The sequence below is a fragment of the Prionailurus viverrinus genome, chromosome A3, assembly GCF_022837055.1.
Source record: "Prionailurus viverrinus isolate Anna chromosome A3, UM_Priviv_1.0, whole genome shotgun sequence".
Classification (NCBI taxonomy): domain Eukaryota; kingdom Metazoa; phylum Chordata; class Mammalia; order Carnivora; family Felidae; genus Prionailurus; species Prionailurus viverrinus.
In genome coordinates, this window is record NC_062563.1 from 101,313,155 (window position 1) to 101,338,633 (window position 25,479).

General features: G+C 41.3%; 2 protein-coding genes across 7 annotated transcripts in view; one reads left to right on the forward strand and one right to left on the reverse strand.

Annotated features, from left to right (window-relative positions):
- IMMT (inner membrane mitochondrial protein) overlaps nucleotides 1-6,828 on the reverse strand; it is a 41,357-nt gene extending 34,529 nt beyond the window's left edge. For 3 of the 6 annotated variants that reach the window (XM_047854140.1, XM_047854139.1, XM_047854138.1), the window contains exon 1: nucleotides 6,652-6,828. In XM_047854140.1, the coding sequence (XP_047710096.1) occupies nucleotides 6,652-6,696 (45 nt within the window). In that variant the 5' untranslated portion in view covers nucleotides 6,697-6,828. The remainder of the gene's footprint in view (nucleotides 1-6,651) is intronic. The other 3 variants (XM_047854143.1, XM_047854142.1, XM_047854141.1) reach the window with 1 other exon arrangement.
- Nucleotides 6,829-10,244: 3,416 nt separating this feature from the next.
- MRPL35 (mitochondrial ribosomal protein L35) lies at nucleotides 10,245-20,524 on the forward strand. Its single transcript, XM_047854148.1, has 4 exons — nucleotides 10,245-10,466; nucleotides 16,147-16,336; nucleotides 17,406-17,550; nucleotides 20,249-20,524. Exons 1-4 carry the CDS (start codon nucleotides 10,424-10,426, stop codon nucleotides 20,435-20,437), a joined length of 567 nt encoding a protein of 188 aa, XP_047710104.1. The 5' UTR covers nucleotides 10,245-10,423; the 3' UTR covers nucleotides 20,438-20,524.
- The last annotated feature ends 4,955 nt before the right edge of the window (nucleotides 20,525-25,479 follow it).

A 25,479-nucleotide genomic window follows, 5' to 3' on the forward strand; every position in this document is an offset into this window, starting at 1 on the left:
CTAGAAGATGACAGCTAAAAATGTCCACACACAAATTCAATCTGAAACTAGTCCTGCTATCAAACTGGTCATAAACAAACTGGCTTTGTCAACCCTCAAGAACAACGTTTCTTTCTCTTAAGTGATACACAGATAAGATTCTGTATATGCAGATGACCACTACCAAATGGATAGTTTGGGAGAGGGCTAGGCTAAGCTGAAAACCCAGGTCCTCCAAACACCCCCAACTCAACAAAGGTTGGGCCTGGTGATGCAGTCAGTACTGGGATTAAGATGACAAATGGTGTTAAGTCTGAGAAATACACTGAGGAAAAATTAGAGCTCTGAAGCACATTTCTGGAAAGAAAGAGGACACAAAACAGAATAATTCATTTCTATTGAATATCTACACGTAAGGAATTTAGGGATGATAAGTCCAGACACAAAGAATAAGACAGATGCCATGTGATGGTTAATTTTATGTCAACTTAGAGGGTGTTTTTGGAGGAGACTAACATTTAAATCAGTGAATTGTGCCATAAAGCAGATTGCCTTCAACAATGTAGGTGGGCCTCATCCAATCAGTTGAAGGTCTAACCAGAACAAAAAGACCAGCCTCCCCCAAAAGAGGGAGAATTCTCCAGCAGACTGCTTTCATTCTGGAACTGCACATCAGCTCCCCAGGTCACTGGCCTTCAGACTAAAACTGCACCACAGGCTCGCCTGGGTCTCTGCATTATCAAGCCTGCTAGCTCCATTGCAGATGTTGGACTTGCCAGCTTCCAAAACTGCGTAAGCCAATTCCACACAATAAATCCTTTTATTTATATACATATCCTATTGGTTCTGTTACTCTGGAGAACCCTAACACATGATCAGAGATTCTAAAACCTATGGGGCTTTAAGTGAGGTCACATGTACTCACGGAGATTAAGAAAAATTAACAGAAAATAATTTATTTTTTAATTCAAACATGTCATAAATATTTACTGAGCATCTATTAGGAGCCAAGGACTACGGTCAGTACTAGAAATACAGCAGTAAAGGACACAATCCCGTTGTGGAGCTTACATTTTAATGTGGCAAAGACGCGATAAATATACATTATGTCAGCTTTTGGTAAGAGCTATAAAGTAAATGTAGGGTAGGGGTAAGTTCAGAGGCATGCAAGGAAGGAGAGAGTGGTCAAAGTTCTATATTAGATAGGAGAGGCCTCTCTGAAGGGAAGGTGATATTTGAGAAAATATCAAAACGAAAGAAGCTAAGCAAAAATGTGTGGGAAGACTTCAGGGCAAAAGAAACAGCAAATGAAAAGGCAATGAGACTAAAATAAAATAGGAACAAAAGGTAATGAGGTATGCGCTAGAGATATCAAGACAGAACAAGGCAGAGTAGAAAAATGAAATAGGCAAAGAGTAGATCATGAAGGGCCCGGTGGGTGTGGTAAAGAGTTTATATTTTATTCTCAATGTGATAGGATGTGAATGAAGGGCATGCCATGATCCGTATGCTTTTAAAAAAAGACTTCATTAACTACTACATAAAAAATTGACTCTAGGGGCGCCTGGGTGGCGCAGTCGGTTAAGCGTCCGACTTCAGCCAGGTCACGATCTCGCGGTCCGTGAGTTCGAGCCCCGCGTCGGGCTCTGGGCTGATGGCTCAGAGCCTGGAGCCTGTTTCCGATTCTGTGTCTCCCTCTCTCTCTGCCCCTCCCCCATTCATGCTCTGTCTCTCTGTGTCCCAAAAATAAATAAACATTGAAAAAAAAAATTAAAAAAAAAAAAAAAAAGAATTGACTCTGGAAGGGCAATGGTAAAAGCAGGAAAACATTAAAGAAGATGAAGTTTGATGGAGTGGAAAGGACTGTGACAAATAGAATATTCTGGATAAAGTTGACACATCAAACAAGGAAAAGAAAATCGGAGTACAAAGCTCAAAAGAAGCTAGTCATCTGCTTCGGAATTAAAATTCTGAGAATTGATATAATCCCAAGTAAGAGTATATAGAGAGATGGAACAATGAGATCTCACTACACATGTATTAGAATGGCCCAAGTCCCTAACACTGACAATACCAAATGCTGATGAGGATGTGGAACACAAACTCCCATTCAACACTCCTGGGAATGCAAAAACAGTTCAGCCACTTTGAAAGATAGTTTGGAAGTTTCTTACAAAACTAAACAGATAATAAAGCAATCATGCACCTTGGTATTTACCGAAAAAAAGCTGAAAACTTCTGTCCACACAAAACCCTGCACATGAATGTTTAGAGCAGGTTTATTCGTAATTGCTAAAACTTGGAAGCAACCAAGATATCCTTCAGCAGGTGAATGGATAAATAAACCGTGGTACATTATTATTCAGTGCTTAAAAAATTAAAAAAAAAAAAAAAAAAAAAAAACTATCAAGCCCTGAAAAGACATGGAAGAAAGTTAAATGCATATTACTAAGTGAAAGAAGCCAATGTGAAAAGGCTACATAGTGTATGATTCCATCTATAGGACATTCTGGAAAGGCAAAACTATGGATAATAAAAAGATCAGTGGTTGCCAGGAGGTGAGGAAAGAAAGTGATAAGTGGAAAATAGAAAATTTTTAAGACAGTGAAAATGTTCTGTACAATACCATAATGACTGATACATGTCATCATATATCTGCCCAAACCCAGACAACGTACAACACCAAAAGTGAAACCCAATGTAAACTATGCACTTTGGGTGATTATAATATGCCCATGTTAATTAAGTTCATCGATTGTAATAAACGTTCTACTCTGATGGGGGATACTGATAATGGAAGAAGCTATGCATGTGTAAAGCTAAAACCGCTCTTAAAAAAGTTAAGTACTGGGGCACCTGGGTGGCTCAGTTGGTTAAGCATCTGACTTCGGCTCAGGTCATGACCTCGCAGTTCATGGGTTCAATCCCCATGTCAGGCTCTGTGCTGACAGCTCAGAGCCTGAAGCCTGCTTTGGATTCTGTGTTTCCCTGTCTCTGTACCTCCCTCATTCCCACTCTGTCTCTCTCTCAAAAAAAAATAATAAAACACATTTTTTTTTTTTAAGTCTTAATTAAAATAAAAAGGAAGAGAGATGGGAAAAGAGGGCCTTGGGGATATATTCAGAGGTACAAGGAAGAAACAGATTCGACAGGAAAAAGGAAAGAAATGAAGGGCAAAATGAGCCCCAAGATACATGAGAAAAGCCAAAAGAGTAAAAAAAAGTTTCACAAAGCAACATTATCAAATGCTACAGAACGACTGACGAGATAGTTAAGAATAAACCAATGGAGGTGCCTGGGTGGCTCAGTCGGTTAAGCCTCCAACTCTTGATTTTGGTTCAGGTCATGGTCTCACGGTTGGGGAGATCGAGCTGTGCAGGGGGCTCCACACTGATAGTATGGAGCCTGCTTAGGATTCTCTCTCTCCCCCGCTCTACTGCTGTTCGCAAACATGCTCTGTCTCCCTCTACAAATAAACTTAAAAACAAAACAAAACAAAAAGAATAAACCAATGAATTTTTAAAAATACCAATTTTAAGACCACAAGAAAATGTGAATGTTGGGGCGCCTGGGCGGTTCAGTCAGTTAAGCGTCTGACTTCAGCTTAGGGTCATGATCTCACAGCTTGTGAGTTCGAGCCCCACGTAGCGGCTCTGTGCTGACAGCTCAGAGCCTGGAGCCTGTTTCAGATTCTGTGTCTCCCTCTCTTCTGCCCCTCCCCTGCTCACACTCTCTCTCTCCTTCAAAAATAAACATTTAAAAAAAGAAAAGAAAATGTGAATGCAAGCCAGAAAAGGGTTCATATTTTAGTATGAAGCTTTAGTCTGTTTTCTTCTAACTTCCTAATTGGGAGCCCAGTAAGTGAAAAATGTTTTGATGAAGGCAAGGAAGAAAAAATAATTTTGGACTTTATGCAGAAATAGGAGACAGAGCCTATGAGATCTGGGGGAGAGCTCTGTGTGCCTTCCCAGGCTGGAGTGTCGCATGGTCATTCAGCAATTCAGCAAGGGTCTGATAGGGGAGCTGGGTAGCTTCCCAGGGTCCTGGGTGACAGGTATCAGCTGTGTAACTTGGTCGTTTGAAGGGAATGCCCAGAACACAGACATGTCAGTGATCTCCATGCATTTTTCCCCCATTACTACAGCCTCCCTGTATAAGCTCATAATTACATCTTCAGGCCTGGAGTATGTAAAGAGATTAGTATAGGGGCGCCTGGGTGGCTCAGTCGGTTAAGCATCTGACTCTGTTTCAGCTCTGGTCATGGTCTTGCAGTTTGGTGGGTTCAAGCCCCGCATCAGGCTCTGCACTGACAGCACGGATACTGCTTGGGATTCTCTCTCCCCCCTCTCTCTCTGCCCCTCCCCCACTCACACTCCCTCTCAAAATAAATAAATAAACTTAAAAAATTTTTAAAAGAAACTAATGGGCCTAGTGTATACTAGCCTATAGACCATATACGCATATATCTGTATGCATATATCTGTATATCTAGAATAGTCTATACTCCTGCCTCCTTAGTCTCTTAGATCTGTCTTTTGTGCTTGGATCAATTTCCTAAAACATTTTTATGTTACTTCCTTCCTCTGAAAACCTTCATTGACTCCCTGTAGCTTGAGAAGAAACCCAAAGTCCTCGACTGGCATCCACATTCAAGGCCTTCACAATTTGAGCCAAGGTAGCTTCCCATTCTCATTATCTGTGGGCCCTTGACATGAAGCGTGTACTGTGGCCAGGCTCATCTGGTCACTGTCCCCGCAACAGGACTTGTGTTTCTCCTCCTTCACGATCCTGTTGCTATCATTCTCTTTCGAGTGTGTCTGCACACCATCATCTCTAAATCCCCTCCATCCTGGCTCCCATCTCCTCTGCTTTTGCTGATGGTGACATCTACCTATACTGTCATTGTGGCAATGAGATGATTGCTTTGTAAGTGTCTCAGGCTGTGCCATGAGCTCATGACAACCATGACACAACCTGAGGGCAGAATAAGAAGATTGTGCCAGGAAAGGAGAGCTCCAAAGACAAACCAACAGTTCTGCCCTGAAAGGCAGCTCAACTTCCTCCATTCTTCTAGTCTCATTTGGGTACTGTATTAGGAGAGACACTAAGATGGTCCTGCAAATCCTCACCCCCTGTTAAGCCATGATGATTAGGGTTGTATGGCAAAAGGGATTTTGCAGGTGTAATTCAGGTTACTAATCAGTTGAATGAGTTCATCAGAAGGGAGGTTTTTCAGGTGGGCCTACCCTAATCATATAAGCCCTTTACACCTTGGTCTAGAGATAAGAAGCAGGAAAGTTAAGGGAGACTTTTGAAGTCTAAGAGACAAGCTCCTCGTAGCCTGCAAGAAAGCAAACACCCATGTTATAAATTGGCGCTGAGGACCTTGTGGCAAGACACTTCCAACAGCCTCTAAGAGAGCTAGGTGAGAGCAGGCAAGAAAAGAGGAACTTCAGTCCTTCAACGGCAAGGGCCTGAATTCTGCCAATAAAATGAACTTGGAAGAGGACCCTGAACTCCAGATGAGAACCACAGCACCGTCAACACCTTGATTGCAACCTTGTGTAGCAATGAACAAAGAACCCGGACCATCCATGACTGGAAACTGTAAAATAATAAATGGGTGTTTTTAACCTGCCAAATTTGTGGTATTTGTTATGCATCAATAAAGAACTAATACAGACTCTACTTTCCTAAAGAAGAGGCTGCTTCTATCCCGGCAACAAGTGGGGATACAAGCAAACTTAAAGGGAGAAAAAAAAAAAAAGCTGACTTTTACTATTTCTAACTCACTATGACCAGGGATTTTGTTCAATTACTACCTGAGTAACAGTACCTGTTTTGCAATACATTTTTACAAAATATCAATGTTCTGCAAATTGTGAGCAATGTTAACAGGTTTACTTTTTTATTTCCAATTTTAGAAAATTACTTTGATAACCATGCAGGAATAAAAGTCACTGGGTGTCTACGCTTCTTGGATGTCTGCCAAAGTTGTGCCAGCACCTGGAGAGATATATTCCTCGGCTAATCTCAGAAATGAGCCAAGGTCATGGCTCCCGTCCTTCCTTAGTACCAAGAGTTTTACTCCATAAACCACCTTTCATTTTTGTTTGGAGTAAGAATAGCTCAGAGGAGCTCTCAGCTACAAAAAAGAAAGTCCCTCCCTAATAATTACAACCTTGACCCCTAAAGCGCGGACTCTAACAGTCTAAACATCTTATTAAAGATTCAAAAAGCCAAGGCTATGCATTTCCTGCTGGGAACTGTAGTTCTCCCCTCGACCTTCAACCACTGGCTGCGCGAAACCTATCACGAGCCCAACCGGCGACCCGAGCGCCGGCAGCCACGATTGGTCCCTGACTGGGGCAGCGTGGGGCTGATTGGATGACAGGTCCCCGAAGCCGTGCCTACCTCCCTGCGCCCGCCTACCCGCCACCGACTCCTTTCTACACCCCATCCCGCTTCAGCAATAACCCTCAAGTCATCCTGTTGGGCTAAATCCCCAACTAACTGCCTCACGGGTCCGCCCGGGACTCTCGCAGATGAGGGCGACCCTGACACACGCCTCTCTCCTGGGGCCTAGACAGAGAGAAAGCCTCCCCCATTTTCCTTTGGTTGCATGAAGTCAGCCTGACCACGCGCTCCCTCTCCTCGCGCCCCCGCGCTCACCTGGGCGGCGGCAGTCACACCCGATAACTGACAGACCCGCAGCATCTCGGCCGGGGGACCGCACTGCTGGCGTACGCGGGAGCTACCGCGGCGGCGCTAGTAAGGGAGAGCGTGCGTGAGTGCGTGCCTGCGTCCGTGCCTCCTCTCCGAGCCGGGCGGGCGTACCGGAAGGGCAACCAACGTCGCTGCGCACGCGCAGCTCCCTCTCTCGACCCCGCCTAGGCGTCTCGGAGAGGGTGGGCCCTCCTCTGGCGGAAAAGGCGATTTCTCCTTCCGGGTCTCTCTCGGAATTCTTTGTAGCCCCAAGAAGGAGTTAGCTGGGGAATCAAGAGGGTGAAAGGGAGTCGGAAACATCAGTGCGGAAAACAGCTGTGATTCTTCGAACAATTCAAGCCAGAAAATATCTCAGCCGCCTCTTTCACCTGGATACTTCGTAGAAAGCAGTCGATCTGGCGAAAGTTAACGTAAACAATGGTGTTGTCTTGGTTTGCGTGTTCGCTTCATTTGGTAGCCTTTCTTGAGGAAGTCATCCTGATTACGGGACACTGAAGGAACAGTGGAGAGACCTTTGTGCGGCGTGTGTTTGTTGTTCACGTATCTAATAAGTGGTAGCGCAGAGATAGAAACCCAGATTCTTCGGGTTCCATCGCTTCTACTCCTAGATTAAACCACACTGATTTTTCCACCACGTTTTCATTTTACAAAAATAATTTTGGCCGCTTCTGTGGAATGGGTTGGAAGTTAAGGAGGTCAGTGCAGAAGAACTGTTCAAAATATTCCACTAAGTCTATACCCAAGGTTTGGCATGTTAAATACTGAACATAGTATTCTATACTATTAGCATTAATAATATCAGCACAGTATCAAAGAAACTAACTTGCATAAATATTGTATTTACAAAGTACTTTCAGGTCTTAACTAGGTAGTTTATTACAGTATGGTGTTGTTAGAGTTAGGGTTTATTACAGTATGGTACTGACCCCTCTTGTAAAATGGAGAAGTAATTTGAAAATTACCTAAAATAATCATGTTTGTGTATGTTCGATGCTTTTCAGAGTACTTTAGTAATCACATTACACTATTTTGTATCACCTATCACCTAACGGCCTACAGGGTAGTCGCCCATTTTTTAAAAGTAATTTTAGCAGTTAAATTGCAATCTGCCCATCCTATCCCTGCCCACTGCTGTCATGCTGGGTGATGCCAGTGTGATGGCTTTTCTAACACCTTGGCCATAAACCTGTCAATTCCAATCAGGAATTTCTGTTCGAACCATTTGTGGCCCAGCTACATCTTGGACCTGAACATCCCTACCAACTTTTCCAGCTTCAGGATCTCAAGCTTCAAAATTAATTTGTTTCCTGATGTTTCATTTAACCAAATCCTTAATCTTCATAACCTCTACATGCAATTTATGAAAACTTTTTTGCTGTAAAACAGACTCCCCTAAAGTAATACACAACTTTTAAGTCACTTCTCTGCTCAAAAATGTGCAGTAACTCCCATCGCCAATTCAAAGAACATTTATGAAATGTCTCCGTACTTTTCCAGCATAGGGGAATGTTTTTAAGGCTCAACATGGCCATCTTAGGTGGGAGAGTAATATAGCAATGATAGTAGTCAAAGCTGATCACCCATTTACATACTCTAAAACCCAGAAGAACTAAAGGATAACCATCTCAGTAGTTCTCAAAGTGTGAACTAGGGAGTTTGAGACCTTTTCAGAAGACGCATAAAATCAACACTACCTTCATAACATTAAGATATTTGCTGTTTTCACTCATCTCGTAATTTTAAAGTAGATTTTTTCCAGAAGCTAGGTGACAGGTGATATCACAATAGATTGAATGCATAAGCAAATTTCAGAATCCAGCTTTTTATTAAACCAGGTCTAAAAAGAGATTTGCAAAAGAGGTTAAACAATGCCACTCTTCTCACTAATTTTTTTTTATCTTGGAATAGTTATTTTTCCTGAGTATATTTGGTTATAAAAATAATTGTTTTAAAATGAATTACTCAGTATGATAGGCAGGATAATTATTCCCAAATATATGTACATTTTCCTAATTCCTGGAACCTATGAATACGTTCGTTTACACGGCAAAGAAGATCTGCAGGTGTGATTAAATGAAAACTCTTGAGATGGGGAGACTATCCTGAATTATCTGCATAGGCCCAATGTAATGACAAGGGCCTTTATGAGTAACATATGGGGAGAGGAGGGCCAGAGTCTGAAAAGGAGATGTGACAATGGAAGCAGAAGTCAGAGAGATGTGATTACTGGCTTTGAAGACGGAAGGAGGCACAAGGCGGGGAAGGCAGGCAGCTTCTAGAAGCTGGAAAAGGCAAGGAAACATATTCTCCCCTAGACCCTCCAGAAGGAACATAGCCCTAGATGTTTTGATATTAGCCTTGTGAAACCCATTTTAGACTTATGACCTGCAGGGGTGCCTGGGTGGCTCAGTCGGTTAAGCATCCAACTTTGGCTCAGGTCATGATCTCACGGTTCGTGAGTTTGAGCCCTACATCGGACTCTGTGCTGATAGCTCGGAGCCTGGAGCCTGCTTCGGATTCTGCATCTCCTTCTATCAAAAATAAATAAATAAATGTAAAAATAAATAAATAAATGTGAAAAATAAATGTGAAAAAAAATTTAGACTTACGACCTACAGAATTACAAGATAATTTGTATTGTGTTATGCCACTAAGTTTGAGGTAATTCATTTCAGCAGCAATTGGAAATATAATTAAAAGCTCTCTGGGGTCCTCAACTTTTAAGCATGTAAGGAAGTTCTAAGACCTAAAAGTTTGAGAACCCCTGCTGTCAATAAATCCTGTGTCTTTCTGGCTCCCTCTTGTCTCATCTTACCTCTTTGTGTTTGTATTGCCACGAATGATCTTCCTCTTGTTAAAATCTTCACCTTTCTTTAAGACTCATGTTATATTCTACCTACCACATCCTCTATCATTTGCCTTGTATTGATGGTCTATGCTTGTCTCCTTATTAAATGTGAACTCACTGAGACCTGTGTTTGATCCTTACCCATTTCAACTAGTATATGGTGTCATGGATTGTATATGCATGGAATATCCTAGCCAACAAGGATGGGAGAGAGATTTGTTGTTTTGTGTTTGAATGACATTAGAAAAAGTGTATGATCACTAATTATGAAGAATAACGTAAGGAATGTAGAATTGTTTAGGTAGGAAGAGTAGAGATGCTATTCTACCAAATAACAATCAGTGCTAATGATTAGAAAAGTGTGTGGTGTGTGTGTGTGTGTGTGTGTGTGTGTGAGAGAGAGAGAGAGAGAGAGAGAGAGAGATATCCTTAGGATATTTACATTCATTTAATTATGTTTGGCATTTAATTAAAAAAACAATTTTAATAACATTGATATTTCCCAGTCATTTAGCCTGACATTCACCAGCTTTGAATGGAAAATAGGTTCTTTTCTGAAATTGAATAAAATTGAGCATAAAGAAATTGTGTTTCAAATTGTGTACTTTAAATAGATCTGTCAATCAAATGCTCCGTAAAAATTTGAGAGCTTACTATATGCCAGACACTCTTTATAGGCACTTCTTTTCCAGCGGTGAAGAGCAGCCTGGCGTATAGAAGACATTCAATACGGGAATGTTCCCTTGATCGTTCCTTTATTCATTTTTTTTCTCCTTCCTCAACCCCACCCAAGTTTTGTTTTTTCTTTAAATTCCCTTTTGACCTGGAGCATTTAGACCCAATGCGACTGCCGTAGGGCGGGATGGCAAGATGGCGGCCTCTGCCTTTGCCCGTGCCTTCAGAGCTGCATCAGGTCAGTGGAAACCGACGCGCTCGATTTATCCCTTCACAGAAAGCGGGAATGGCGCGGGATGGAGTAGGCATTTAGCATGGAGGTGAACAGTAAAAAAAAGGCCAGAGGATTGTTCCAAATTTTCTCCGGGGCTGCCTGTGTTCGGCCCCTCGCATTGGATGTTCCCGACACTCTTGGATCCTCGCGGACCTGGGTGTCCCCGGTTTCTGCTTCCTTACCGGCTCCTGGTCGTTCCGCCTTACTTTGAAAACAGACTAAAAGGACGGGACGGAAGGGGGACAGAGGAGGCAGCGAAGTCCCCGCTAACCTTCTGATTTAGAGGCTAGGATTCGCCTCTCGTGACCGTTGGGCTTGAAAAAGTAATTTCTCTGAACCTCAGATTCTACAGCTCTCAAACGAGGACTGACACCATCTACCTGAGGACTGAATGACCTCGTGCACGTAAAGCGCCCTGCGTAGTGCCTGGCTCACAGTAAGCTTGTATGTGTGAGATTCCCACAACGTGCAGGGAATCTGACTCTTTTGCACACTCAGTCCCGGGCACAGGGGCAGTCCTAAGGATTTCTTGACCGAGAGAGATGACAGGAGTGAAGGCAATTAAGTTAAGCTGCCTTCACTCGAAGGACTTTTGCAAAAATATTTAAATGATAAAATTATGAGTAAATTAGTTAAGCACAAAGTAAATTAGGATAAAACTCTGTGGAAACAATAGAAATTAAAAAAAAAACTACAGTGTAAAATTTCCAACTATTACAGAAGAGCGTTTTTACGTGGAGTAATTTTTGGTTGTGAAAATACAACATGTAAAGAAAAATATGTAACACGTGAATGGCTTAACAAATAAGTCTAAAGCAAACACCATGTAACATCCAAGGCAGGACTTAGAACACTACCAGGAGCGTCTTCTCTGTGTGTTTCTCCCAGTCAAAATTCCCTCTTTCTGCCAAATATAAACACTATCCTCATTTTTATTGTTACCTTGCCTTTATTTCTGTACTAGTTTTAATATCTATATATGCATCTCTAAGTAATATAACATACTGTTTAGTTTTGCGTGTTTTTGTACTTTACGTGAATGGAATTACACAGGTAACCCTATGTCTTTTAATTTGTGAAATTCATTCATTTTGGGTGTGGCTGTAGTGCTTTCTTGCTGCTATATAATAGTCTCTTATGTGACCACTCCACAGTTCTCCATTTTAGGATACTGGGCATTTGAGTGTTTCCAGTTTGAGGCAATTAGGTCGAAAGCTGATTGACCTTGTGTCCTGGTACCTGAGTGCAAGTTTCTCTAAGATGTGCATGTGTGTATACTTGTAAAACTGGCCGTGGAAATTGCTGAATCAGAATGTGTGTGTGTGTGTGTGTGTGTGTGTGTGTGTGTGTGTGTGTGTATTGCATTGCCTGATACTGTAAAAGCGATGTGCTTCTTTAAAGTCACCCCAGCACTGTATGTGCCACATCCTCACCAACAGTTGGTATTGTTAGACCAGCAAATTTCTGTGAGTCTTATGGGTATTTAGTGGCGTCTCATTGTGGTTTAAATATCATTCCCTTGCTTACTAATGAGTTTGAATACCTTTACACATGTATATTGGCGACTTGAATTTTTGATGAAATATCTACTTAAATATTGTGCCCATTTTTCTATTGAGTTGTCTTATGGGTTCATAGTAGTTCTTTATATATTACGAATGTGCATCCTTTCTCATATAAGTGTGTTCCCAGGATCTTCTCCCATTCTGGCTAGCCCTTTTAGTTTATTTAAAGTATCTTTTGATGAAAAGAAGTTCTTATTTTCATTGACTTGAATTTATTTTCCTTGCTTTTTTTTTTTTTAATTTATTTTGAGAGAGAGAGAGCTCAGGGAGGAGCAGAGGGAGAGAGAGAGAGAGAGAAAGAAAGAATCCCAAGCAAGCTCCGTGCTCTAAGCTAGGAGCCCAAGGCAGGGCTCATAGTTTGTGAGCTCATGACCTGAGCCAAAATCAATAGGCAGCCATTTAACTGACTGAGCCACCCAGGTGCCCCTGTTGTTCTTGCATTTTTTAAATAGATGATGTAGGTGGGTATCAACTCACTATGATAGTTAGATTTCATTGTAAACATTTGAAAGAGTGATGTGACAGCTTACTTTTAAATGTCAGTATTTTAAATATACTGGACATTATATCCTTTTTAACAAGTTAAACTATTTAAAAATTTAGATGTTACTTAAAATTTTGTGAAAGGGTAAATAATTTTTCAGAATTCTTCTAGAGGGTATGGGATCAAAGAAGCTTGAAGAGCACTGCTTTAGACATACTCCCTTCCCTTCCCACTCCCTACCATTCTTTCGATTCCTGCCACATGGGACTATTTGTAATTCCCCAAACATACTATGCCATTTTTGCCGCTTCACCTGTGTACTCCGTTCTCTCTGCTTCCTCATTCCTTCAAAATTCTGGTTCTGTGTCACCTTCTTTGTTAAGATATCCGTGTTCTCCATACCAGAATGTGTTGAGAGAAAGCTAGTATGTATTGAAATGCCTAAACAGGGCACAAGACCAAAGGAGCAGTTAAATTGCTGCCCTTGATTTGTGTGCTACCCTTTTGTTAACACATTCTGAGTTAGACTGTGTTCAGTTCTTACAAGGTAAATCGCGTGGTTGGTCCACCTGCGAGTATGGTGGACAAGGGCCCCCAAGTCATTTTCCCAGGAACTGCTCTCAAGCAAGGTTCATCCTTCATTTAATGTATTTATCCCAAATTCTGTCTTAATTAATTTTGATCCATTTTACCAAGATCACTTTCAGTGCAGATAGTCTTTGGACTTTGCTTTTATGCAGATGTGACAAACATGCTTTACGCAGCTTCAGGACCTTCATAAAAATTGGGGAAAATAGTCAATTAGGGAGCCAGGAAAAGACTTTCATCAGGAGAATGGCAGTCAACTAATTTGGGGATAGTTTCTAGTCAACTTGGGATTTACCTAACTATACTGTTATCCTGTCCACTTTATCTCTTTAGAATATAAAGAAATCTTTTCACATGCCTTTCTAAAATCAGGATATGCTGTGTCTAGACATTTCCATGATTTCCCAGGCTAGGAACTGCAATAAAAAATGAAATGAGGTACTTTTTAAGGAACAATTCACTCCCAATTGACAATGTAGATTTTTCTCCTGTGGTGAATTCTCTGTATCCATTCTAACGTTTTGTTTTGTTTTGTTTTGTTTTGTTTTGTTTTGTTTTGTTTTGTTTTGACAGATGAGCCTGTAGTTTACCTATTTATATATTCTAGACCCTTACCTGCTCACTTCCTTCAGGAGTGGTTTCTAAGAATTTCTGAGGGTTTTTTTGTTTTGTTTTAACCAAAACACCAAGTTTGGATGACCTTGTGAAAATTGGGACATTTTCTTGTCTACAGTCCTCCTCTTCAATTCACTTAATCTTTCAAAAATTATTTCCTAGCTTATCATGTCTGCAAATATTTTCAGTTCTTTGAAATATATTTATACCTGGAGACTTGAATGCCTTGTACTGAGTAGAGAATTTCACTTCTAAGTTCCCCCCCAAAAGGGCTCTCTCAAATGTCTCCTGAATCATGGATTTCAGCTAACTTATTAATGTTTATGCTACCCTTTTTAGTTTGAAAATTGTTATCTTGGAGAACAGAAAAGCAAAAATATGGGTTTTAAGTATTCAATCTTTCTCCTGCCCCCAGGTAACATTATAACATTTTTTTTTTTTTTTTAATTTTTTTTTTTTCAACATTTATTTATTTTTTTTGGACAGAGAGAGACAGAGCATGAACGGGGGAGGGGCAGAGAGAGAGGGAGACACAGAATCAGAAACAGGCTCCAGGCTCTGAGCCATCAGCCCAGAGCCTGACGCGGGGCTCGAACTCACGGACCGCGAGATCGTGACCTGGCTGAAGTCGGACGCTTAACCGACTGCGCCACCCAGGCGCCCCACATTATAACATTTTTACTAAGCATTTCTCTGCTCTTTATTATCTGCCATTAGCATTCATTAAATGTTTTCCCTGTGCCAACCCTTCTTCTTAGCACTTTTCATGTTGTCTCATTTAATTCTTGTTACCTCCTCATGATTAACCTTATTTAAATTTGAGGAAACTGGGGCAGAAAGGGGTTAAGTAACTTGCCCATGGTCACACAGCTAGTGAGTAGTAGAGCTAGATTATGAACCTAGACAGTCTGACTCAAATACCAGTTCTTCAGTTCTACACCACACTGCCTCTCATTTGTTATGTGAAGTCAGTGCAGTGGACAATAAGGCAGTGGTTCTAAGCCCTGCCTGAACATCAGACTCCCTGTGGAGTTGTGTTTTTTGTTTTTTTAAGTTTATTTTGAGAAAGAGAGTGTAGGGGAGGGGCAGAGAGAGGGAGAGAAAGAATCCCAAGCCAGTTCCATGTTATCAGCTCAGAGCCCCATGGGGGCTCGAACTCACAAACTGAGATCATGACCTGAGCCGAAATCAAGAGTCAGACGCTCAGCTGACTGAGTCACCCAGGTGCCCCAGAGCTTTTTTTTTTTTTAAACCAACTATTGAGGTGTAATTTACATACCATAAAATTCCTGTCTTATGTGTACAATTTGACGATTTTTAGTAAATTTAATGGGTTGTGCACCCATAACTACAATCCAGTTTGGGGGCATTTCCATCATCCTGTGGAGCTTTTTAGTGTTCACATTCTTGAGTCCCACACTAGACCCACAGCCTGAGTGGAGTCAGTGCTCCACTGGCTTTGCAGCCCTGGACTCTTACTTTGGCAATAATGTGAAGATTATGCATTCAGTGCATGCATCTAGGGCCCCTCCACCCCCACTCTGTGATGCACCTTCTGATCTGTCCCCAGGCATCTCCACACATAGCTTCAGGCAGGCAGTGCTCAGCCTTGCGCAGGTCCCGTCCCCGCTCCAGGTATATGTTTGCTTCAGCCCCCTTGCCTTCATGTATATTTATCCTATCCGGACTCTCTACCTCCTCTTGTGGCCTGTTCATTTTCTAGAGGAGAGCTCAAGTACCTTTTTTGTTCTTTACAAAACCTTCTCTTGCTACTCTGTTGCATCTGCAGGGACCGGCCAGGCTTTTGCATCCTTGCCCTGCCATTGCCCTATGTGCTATGGAGCCCTACTTCATCAGATTGTAAGATCTGGTGGGTGGGACTTAATGTTACAACTGTTTTGTTCCCTACTGTTGAACACAGAACTAGGACACATCAGAGTGGATTGTGGTGATGGTTATACAGCTTTCTATGTTTATTTAAAAAGTATCGAATTCACACACAGTTGGGTAGTTTTGTGGTATTTATGTTATACCTCAATAAAGTTGGTAAAGGGGCACCTGGGTGTCTCAGTCAGTTAAGTGTCTGACTTGGGCTCAGGTCATGATCTCACGGTTCCTGAGTTCGAGCCCCACGTTAGGCTCTGTGCTGACAGTTCAGAGCCTGAAACCTGCTTTAGATTCTGTGCCTCCCTCTCTCTCTGCCCCACTCCTGTTTGCACTGTGTCTCTCCAAAATGAATACACATTAAAAAAAAATTTTTTTTTAAATAAAGTTGGTAAAAAGCTCCACAGGTGAGTCTTATACTCACCTTGCTTTGATACATTACTTAATTTTCAACATCTGGATGCAGAATTTGGCCTATCAGATTAAATATGTTTCTCTCTCTTTACAGGAGTCTTACGGCCCCTGAATATTTTGGTGTCTTCAGCCTGTCAAAACGGTGTCAAGAATGCCTGTCTTAGTTCTGCACTGTCCACCCGGCATTTTAGTTCTCTGCAGACAACAGTTGTTTCCTCTGCTCCCAGACTTGCCACGTCTGTCAGAAACCTGACGTGTGGACATACTGCAGCAATCCTCAATAGGTAGAGTATATTTCAGTAAACATGATGCTGAGACAAAAATTCTGAAATACTCATGCCTGCAAAGATGTTTTAGAAGCAGACTTCTAATATCTAGAAGCAGACTTATTATATAGACTTTGCCTGGTGGAGGGGAGAATATGATTGATAGCCATGTGCCTACCTGCCCGACAAAGCACACTTCTGATGTTCTAGATGTGGTTTCCTGGATGGAAGCTGTCAGCCAAAGCGGAGGGTGAACGAGATGCTCAGCGGGCAAGACTGCTATCCATTTAGTCAACAAATACTTAGTTAAGGACTCCTGGGTACCCAGTACTTGGCAGAAAGGATACGAAGATAAAGTGAAGTCCTCAAGGAGTTAGAGATAACTCTGAATAGATAAGAAGTCAGATGATTAAAATATAATAGGATAAATTCTCTCATGGGGATTGAGGGGGCAGATTATGGAAGGCTTGCATGTTGGCGATGGTTGTTATTCTTATTTATACTTAGTGTCCAGGATCATTTGAAGTAACAATGTATATTAAAGTCAGCTGTATTCCAGTGGAGCTGCTCCACTCATTTTTTTTTTTTTTTAAGTTTATTTACTTTGAACTAAAAAAAATTTTTTTAGTGTTTATTTTGACAGAGAGACAGAGAGCAAGCAGGGGAGGGACAGAGAGAGAGGGAGACACAGAATCCAAAGCAGGCTGCAGGCTCTGAGCTGTCAGCACAGAGCCGGACGTGGGGCTTGAACTCATGAACTGTAAGATCATGACCTGAGCCGAAGTCAGATGCTTAACTGACTGAGCCACCCAGGCACACCTTTAAGTTTATTTATTTTGGGATAGAGAGAGGGAGAGAGAGCAAGGAAGAGAGAGAGAGTCCCAAGCAGGCTCCACACTGTCAGTGCAGAGTCTTGACGAGGGGCTTGAATCATGAACTGTGAGATCATGGCCTGAGCCGAAATCAAGAGTCGGATGCTTAACCGACTGAGCCACCCAAGTGCCCCCACTCATTTCTAAGTATAGAAATGGATTTTATCCTTTAATGAGTCTTATTGCTGAGTTATATTTTTAAAAATATATTTTAGAGCGGCCCCCTTGCTTCCAAATGTCCTGAAGCTACCAGTCAGAACCGTAACATACTTCAGTTCACGGAAAGGGAAGAGAAAGACTGTGAAAGCTGTCATCTACAGGTTTCTTCGACTTCATTCTGGCCTGTGGCTAAGGAGGAAGGTGAGTCTTCACACTATTAGATTGAAAAAGGATTGGGAGGAGATTAAAAAGAAGCAGAATTCAGTGAGCCTGTTCACTGATGTACCTTCCTTTCATTTACCAGCAGCTTTTACAGTGCTGTGCTTAAGTACCAATTTGGCAGGCATCTCTTAATGTAAATGAATTCATGTGAAGAAAACACATTTAAGCATGCATAAAACAAAACACTCTTCACAATAGCTAACGTCTTCACTGTAGGATGGGTCCATCTCAGGTCTTTTATATGTCTGTGCATCTAATGATCACCAGAAGCCCTTTGAAACCCCCAATGTGTAATAACCTGTGGGGAAGCTCTGTTTAAGCCTAGAGTGTTAGAGCAACAGAGTTGCCTTCAACAAGGACTTAGTCTCATGGCTCAGATTGGGGACTGAAGAGCTTTCAGCCAATTTTGGATTGGATTCTCTGTGGCTTAGTCTTTATGACAGAACATTGACCCCACGTGAACTTTTTTTAACTTTATGTTTTTCTGTCTGTTGGTATGTATGATTGGGCTCCATATCAGACTGAACCCGAACACTTACTCTGACCTGGGACCATAGCCTGTGAGGGGGAATTGTGGCAAATTATTACTGCTCTGTCCTGTCTCACAGCATGTCATAAGCGTGAATGTGGGCTTTTTCGTTCACATCTTTATTCATGGAAACAGAGTAGCTGATGATTAGAAAGCAGTTGAAGACTAGAGCTTTGTAAAACTACCTTTGAGTTTTAATAACTATTCGAATTCTAATTCCTTTTCACTACTTGGAAGTTAATGAATGATTCTTAAAGATCGAAATTTGTTTCTCCATAAAAATAAAATACTTAATTGGTGGGATTTTCACTAGTTGAAAGGTTGAAAGGATTATCTCCTATCATATAAATAATCCTAAATTTATAGGTAAATATGTTGATTGGAACTCTCCACTCATTCCTCCTTTGGAACAATAGGTAGTTCCTTTGCTACACTTGTAATTAGAAGCTCATGTAATCTGTAAGTAGCCAAACTAAATAAATTTAGTTCAGTTAATAGTTCTGAATTTTGTGAATTTTGGACCATTGGAAAATTTCCTCCCCTTTGTTGTCATATTGATTATAACCAGGTCTTCATCTAGCCCTAGAGAAAAGAAGATGGGTGGTTTTCTTTGCCTTCCTTTCTATGCCCCTTTTATTGGGCTCTGAAACCATCATGTTATTGTAAAGGACCTGATCACATTCTCTAATCATAATGCCTAGTCCCCACTCAAGGTCCCAAAAGTTATTCTGTATGCAGAATGGCCTGCTTCACCAAAATGCAATTTTTAGGGGAAAACAAAAAAGCTGGATGGGTTAATTTATATTCATGTTTAAAAACTGAAAATACTTTCTGCAGCAGTTTTATTCCCTCTCATTTCTGAACCTAGACATTGTCTGAAAAGTTTCAAGCACTTTCACAGTGGTTGCATGCCATAGAATAATGATCAAAGATACTCGTGGTAATAGGACAAAAAATTAACTGTCTGTAAGTCAGAAATCCGCAGGGACCCAGCTTGGCTTACAAACTAGAAAATTATTACACAAATAGGGGGATTTGGATTTGAATCTTTCCATTTAAATTGTAAGCACTGAGTAGTAAAAATCTAATCTCTGGCATTTTAAAATGAGAACTCTTAAATACTGTTTTCTTATTTCTGAGTATTTACTGTAGAAGTTGCTGGTCAGAGTGATGATATCAAGACATGTAAGAAACCCAAGATGATTTCTCAGCCCAGGGCTAAGGTTTTGTTCAGTTAGTGTAGTGCCCTAAAGAGTAAAGAGCCCTTGGCTTGAAAGGACTCAAGGGCTCTTAGCAAAAGCTTGAGTTCTAGTCTCCCGTCCCCACTAACTTTCTGTGTGGTTTTAGCCACGTATTAACCTGGGTGGCACCTAAAGTCTCTTCTGGTCTAAACAGACTATCCTTGTAGTTTTTACATTCAATCGAATCTAATTTTTCTACAAAAATTAATTATTTTCTTTCAAAATTAATAATGCTTGGATGCTGTATCTGGCAGTTCTGAGTTAAACACACAGGCTAACACCACTCCCAATAGCAATTTTATTGTATTCGGTATTCCTTAGAAAAGTACTTACACTACAGAAATCAGTCCCTACTGTGAAAGGAGGAAATGAAGCTATAAATTTAGGCGCTGTGCTCATCAGCCCTTGTAATACCTAGTCCCCTTAAATGAACATAAATCTTATCAGCCTAGCCAGTGATGTCCTTCCTCAGCCTTACACTGGGAAAGATAGTAGAGTAGTGGTTAAGAACTCTTACTAGTTCCGTGACCTCAGTTGGCTACTTTACTTCTATAACCCGTGGTGGTTTTTCTTGAATCTGTAAAATGAGAATAATGGTATGTTGTTGAAGAGATCATAAGGTAATGCATATAAAGTTAGCGATTATAATTATACATCATTACCCTGTACTTTCCCCACCACAAAGATTCATCAAAGTATTAAATTACTAATACTTCTTTTTCAAACTGCATATACTTTTTCTGTATCTCCCCCTCATTGAGAATCACATCTTTCTGAAAAACATTACCAGCCCCAATGAAAGTCTCATCCTTGTTCTCATTGGGCCTATAAACCATGAATAGTGAAGATATCTGTTGTTTCCTACATAACGTCTTGTTTGAAATGTCTTTATAATATTATCTCACAGGCTGGTTATAAGAAAAAATTATGGAAAAAGACGACTGCAAGAAAAAGGCGCTTGAGGGAATTCGTGTTCTGCAATAAAACCCAGAGTAAGCTCTTAGATAAAATGACAACGTCTTTTTGGAAGAGGCGAAACTGGTATGCTGACGATCCTTATCAGAAGTATCATGATCGGACAAACCTGAAAGTCTAGATCAGAAGTTTTAGGACTTCCCAGTTACTGAATATGTATCTTTGTGTATATGATGTCTTTGCAAAAATAAATAAGTGTAAAACTTGATGTAAATTGTGCCAATTGGTATGGAAACACACAGTTCCAACATTAAACTTATTAAAGTTTTAAAACTTAATGGATTACACATTTCAAAATTTGTTCAGGGAAATGAGAGTTTAAAATTGTTGATTATTTTTAACAAATGGTAATGGCTTAACTATTTCCACTTAGGCTTATCTAGTTGCAAGGAATTTGAAGTTAGAGCAGGCATAAGAAGACTGAAAGCCAACAAGTTACCTCAAGCAGTGTGACATTATTTGAAGGATGTGTGCCTGGGAACTCAGGAACCACCTCACCAGCTCCATCCCCCTCCCAGAAATAACCCCCAGGTCTCAGGAACGAACAGAAATTGTAGGGTGTTCCAAGATCCAAGGCACCTCTAAGGGCCTCAGGAGCAAAAGATGCTAGATTTTTAGGGTTGGGGGTCTGCCATGCACGTGACTCAGTTTCTGCCCCCATCATAATCCTAGCTCGTACCTTTCGGGTTGTTTTCTGCGTCCTAACCCTCAGCTCCCATCTCCAGGCTCCAGTTGCCAAGAGTCTCTAACTGGGCCAGCTTATCTCTTTACACCAGGTCTTCTCAGGGGTCATTGACCGGTGTCAGGAGCCCACCCTGCCTCAGTTGGTTGTGTTAGCAGGTTCACATGGAGCAGTTTCGCTTAGAGGTGAGCTTGGGGTTGTAGCACACATCTAGTATGCTAGGCTTATTGGTTCATAACAGTTCTCAGTTTATTGGAACAGGATTTTTATAGGGAGAAGAGTAAATCAAACAGCCTTTCTGTATGCCCATTCATGAAACAGAAGAGGCTTTACACGTGAGGACAAAAACTTCTTATTCAAGAGTTGAAAGGTACTGTATTTTCTAAAAGATGACTTATCTACCAGAGATTTCATGTTTTTAATTGTGAGGAAAAACATTTTCCAAAGGCACATTGTAGACACTAAGCAAGAGTTAAGCATTGTTCATTTGAAGAGGGCTGGGTAAGAGGCATTAAGGAAAATTCTCTTCACTGTGTGGTTAAAGCTAGGGCAGTGGTTCTGAGCTGTCCCATCAGAGTCATCTGGGAAGCATTTTCCAACAAGAGAGCACTTGGCCTGGTTGAAAAACCACTGTAGATCTTAACCAACTTACGATGGGGTTACACCCTAGTAAACCTATTGCAAATTGGAAATATTGTTAAGTCAAAAATGCATTTAATACACCTAAGCTACCAAACATCGTAGCTTGGCCTAACCTACCTTACATGTGCTCAGAATACTTGCATTAGCTTACAGTTGAGCAAAATCATCTAACACAAAGCCTATTTTATACTGAAGTGTTGACTGTCTTGTGTTTATTGAATACTGTACCAAAAGTGAAAAACAGAAAGGTTGTGTGTGGGTGAGGATGGTTGTAAGTCTATCCGTTGTTTACCCTTCTGATCACGTGGCTGACTGGGAGCCTCGGCTTCTTCCCACTGCCCAGCGTCACGAGAGAATATCTTACCACATATCACTAGGCCAGGAAAAGATCAAAATCAGAATTTTTAAAAGTACGGTTTCTACTGAATGCGTGTTGTTTCACACCATCATAAAGTCGAAAAATCTAAGACCATCGTGAGTCACGGACTGTGTCTATTAATTAGAATTCTGCCTCAATTACTACTTCGAATCCTTTAATAGTTGATGATAAGATGAAGTTTCTCTATTGTTAATAGAATAAGGTTAAAGGTAACCAAGTTGAAATTCTGTGGCAAGTCAGGCTAGGATTATGAGAGGAACATCTTGAAACCAGTGCGTGTTCCTTAAAAGGAAAAGGGGTGACAATAGAGTGTTCCAAAACTAGAAGGCCACCTGTATGTCTGTTTATGTGACCAATTAATAAAGAGCAGACATTTGATTGGAGATGAGGTAAGACTGCAGCATGCAGTGGCATTCTGTTTTGATGGGTTTTCATTTTCTTGTAGCTTCTGACATGGCAGAATCTAAGCACTTACAAGGTTTCCACATCACTTCTCACCCACCCAGCTCCCGCCTCCACTCACCCCTGGTAGCAGGATGGAACTGGTACCTGAAGAAGTTGAGGAGGAGGCCACTTTCCCACTGCCTCTGTGACTTCGCTAGTGCAAATACAGACAACAAAGCTCTCAGTTATAGGGGCCTCAGAGCACCTTGGTTTTTCCCGTAGACCCAGGGTAGGAGGGGTAGAGACCAGGACCGGCAGCCAGACCTCAGCATCCAGACACGGACTGAGGTGTAAGGGCTGTCACACATGTGATTTCGGAGAAAGGGAATTTTCGTGTATATGACTTTTGTTTTATGGGTAGCAGGGCTTATCATCGACACTGATTTTATACTCTGACAACCAAACATCTTTCATTAAAGAGCCTACTGAAATGGCACCGAACTTTATGTGAAGGTATAATTTATTGAATACCAACTGCGTTCCAGCATAGGGATGGGCATATAAATACAAAACTGAATCCTCATTCCAACTTTGCAGGGGAGGTTTTTTCTTTAAGTTTATTTATTTTTTTTAGTAATCTCTGCACCTGTTGTGGGACTAGAACCCACGACCATCAGATCAAGAGTCTCACACTCTTCCAACTGAGCCAGCCAGGTGACCAAGGGAGATACTTTTTAACCCCTGGTTTAGATTTGAGGAAACTCCAGCTTATAGAAGGTTAAATAAATTACCCAAAATACAGCTAATAAGTCACAGAACCTAGGTCTAACTTCTTGGAATCCTATGCATTTCCTGGAGTCTTTTAACATGAAAATTCGTATCTAAATCAAGTGACTATGACCTAGCACTATAAATACTAAATACTTATTCATGACACTGTACCAAGTCAGCCTTTGCTTTTCTGTTATTTGTCAGTTCTTCACCTGGTTAATCTCAGTTCTGTTGCCATTGGACTTGGCTCAATAAATGAATAAATGAATGGCGTTTTAGCCTTTCTTTCCACCTCTTTGTCTTCCTTTCAGCCTTCTGAATGTGGTCCTTTATCTGCTGCTGCTTTCTTTTATAGCCCTCATGCCAACCATACAGCATATAAGACTATAAAGGCAAAGAAAACGAGTGTTGCATTTTGATGCTTCAGATTTTGTGTTCAAGTCTTTGTGACCACCCAGTAAAGCTTGTATGTGCCTGTTCATATATTTTTTTAAATGTTTATTTTGAGAGAGAGAAAACGTGTGCACGTGCCTATGTGAGCAGGGGAGGGGGAGAGGGAGAGACGGGGAGAGAGAATCCCAAGCAGGCTCTATGCTGTCATCACAGAGCCTGATGTGGGGCTCGAACCCACAAACTGTGAGATCATGATCTGAGCCGAAATCAAGAGTTGAACGCTTAACCAACTGAGCCATCCAGGCACCCTGTTCATATTTTTAAGTAAACTTTGCACCCAGCATGGGGCCCAAACTTAGGACCCCAGGATCAAGAGTCATATGTTCTACCGACTGAGCCAGCCAGGTACTCCGCCTGTTCTTTTTTTTTTTTAAGATTTTTAAAAATTGTTTGTTTTTGAGAGAGGGAGAATACAAGTTGGGGAAGGGCAGAGAGAGGGAGACAGAGGATCCAAAGTGGGCTCTGCACTGACAGTGGAGAGCCTAATGGGCTCAAACTTGTGAACTGTGAGATCATGACCTGGGCTGAAATCAAGAGTTGGATGCTTAACCAGCTGAGCCCCCCAGCTGCCCCAGCCTGTTCATATTTTAAAGACAAGGGCTGCAGCAGTATTAAGAGCACCCATGTCACTCAGTGCTCCTCTGCACATTCTACCCTCTTCTGACCTCCACATGTACTCCCTCACTTGCAGGCGAGGGAACAGATACCAAGAAGGAAAACGATAGACCAAATTTCTGCTTGCACAATTAAAACTGTTTACCAGATGAGCTGCTGTATTTTCATAGCCACACAGATTCCACTAGTGACTTTTAAAAATGTAAAACATACTACCAGGTTTATATTTACATGATCAACTGTTTTTCAAAACACCCATTTTAATTTTTTTCCACCACAATTCTATGCAGTAGGCATGGGGCCAAGGCACCAGGCCAGTTAATGACTGAGCACTCAGCTTCTAAATCCTTGCTACCTTCCACATTTTAAAAAAGTATTTTCCCTTTCTGGGGCTCCTGGGTGCCTCTGTTGGTTAAGCGTCCCAACTCTTGATTTTGGCTCAGGCCGTGATCTCATGATGATGGGATCAAGCCCCATGTTGGGCTCTGCGCTGAGCATGGAAACTGCTTGAGATTCTCTCTCTCCCTCTCTCCCTGCCCCTCCCCCCACTCAAGCTTTCTCTCTTTCAAAAAAATAAAAATAAAAATAAACATTCTAAAGTATTTTCTCTTTCCTCATAAGCTCGACATTACAAAGTTTTTTAAAAGAAAAACGTTAAGACTTTATTCAAGGTATATATCAGGCATTGTAACAAAACAGCAGAACTTCAACCTTTGGAATACTGTAATTTTACATCCCTTTGATGCACAGTCCAGTATACTATTTTATCACAGATCATTCTATAGGGACTACAGGAATAAACTAGGGAAACTGCACAGTCACAACCGAGAACGTCAGCTCTTTGAGTGTGTGCCATTTGAGAATGAAGCACATCCTTTGCCGTTTCAAATACTGTGCAAGGCGAGGACTAGGAAGATACTCAGCTGTGGTCATGGTGGACAAGCACTGTTATCACAAACACACGGACAGTTTACACACATTTCAGAGGCCAGTGAAGTGAGCAAGCTATTCACACAAAGCCAGGAGGGATTATGACTCCATTTTCTAGTGTATAAGTACACCACCCCATCTTACCTCCTCAGAAACAGAACAGGTGCTCAACGGCAAATAACTAAAAGTTATTACATGAAAATTACAGACTTTCAAGCTAGCATTTTGTAAACAGCCTATGTCTGTAAATCAGGAAATTAAAAACGCTCAGTTATATCCTCTAGACAGAACACCACAGCACTACATG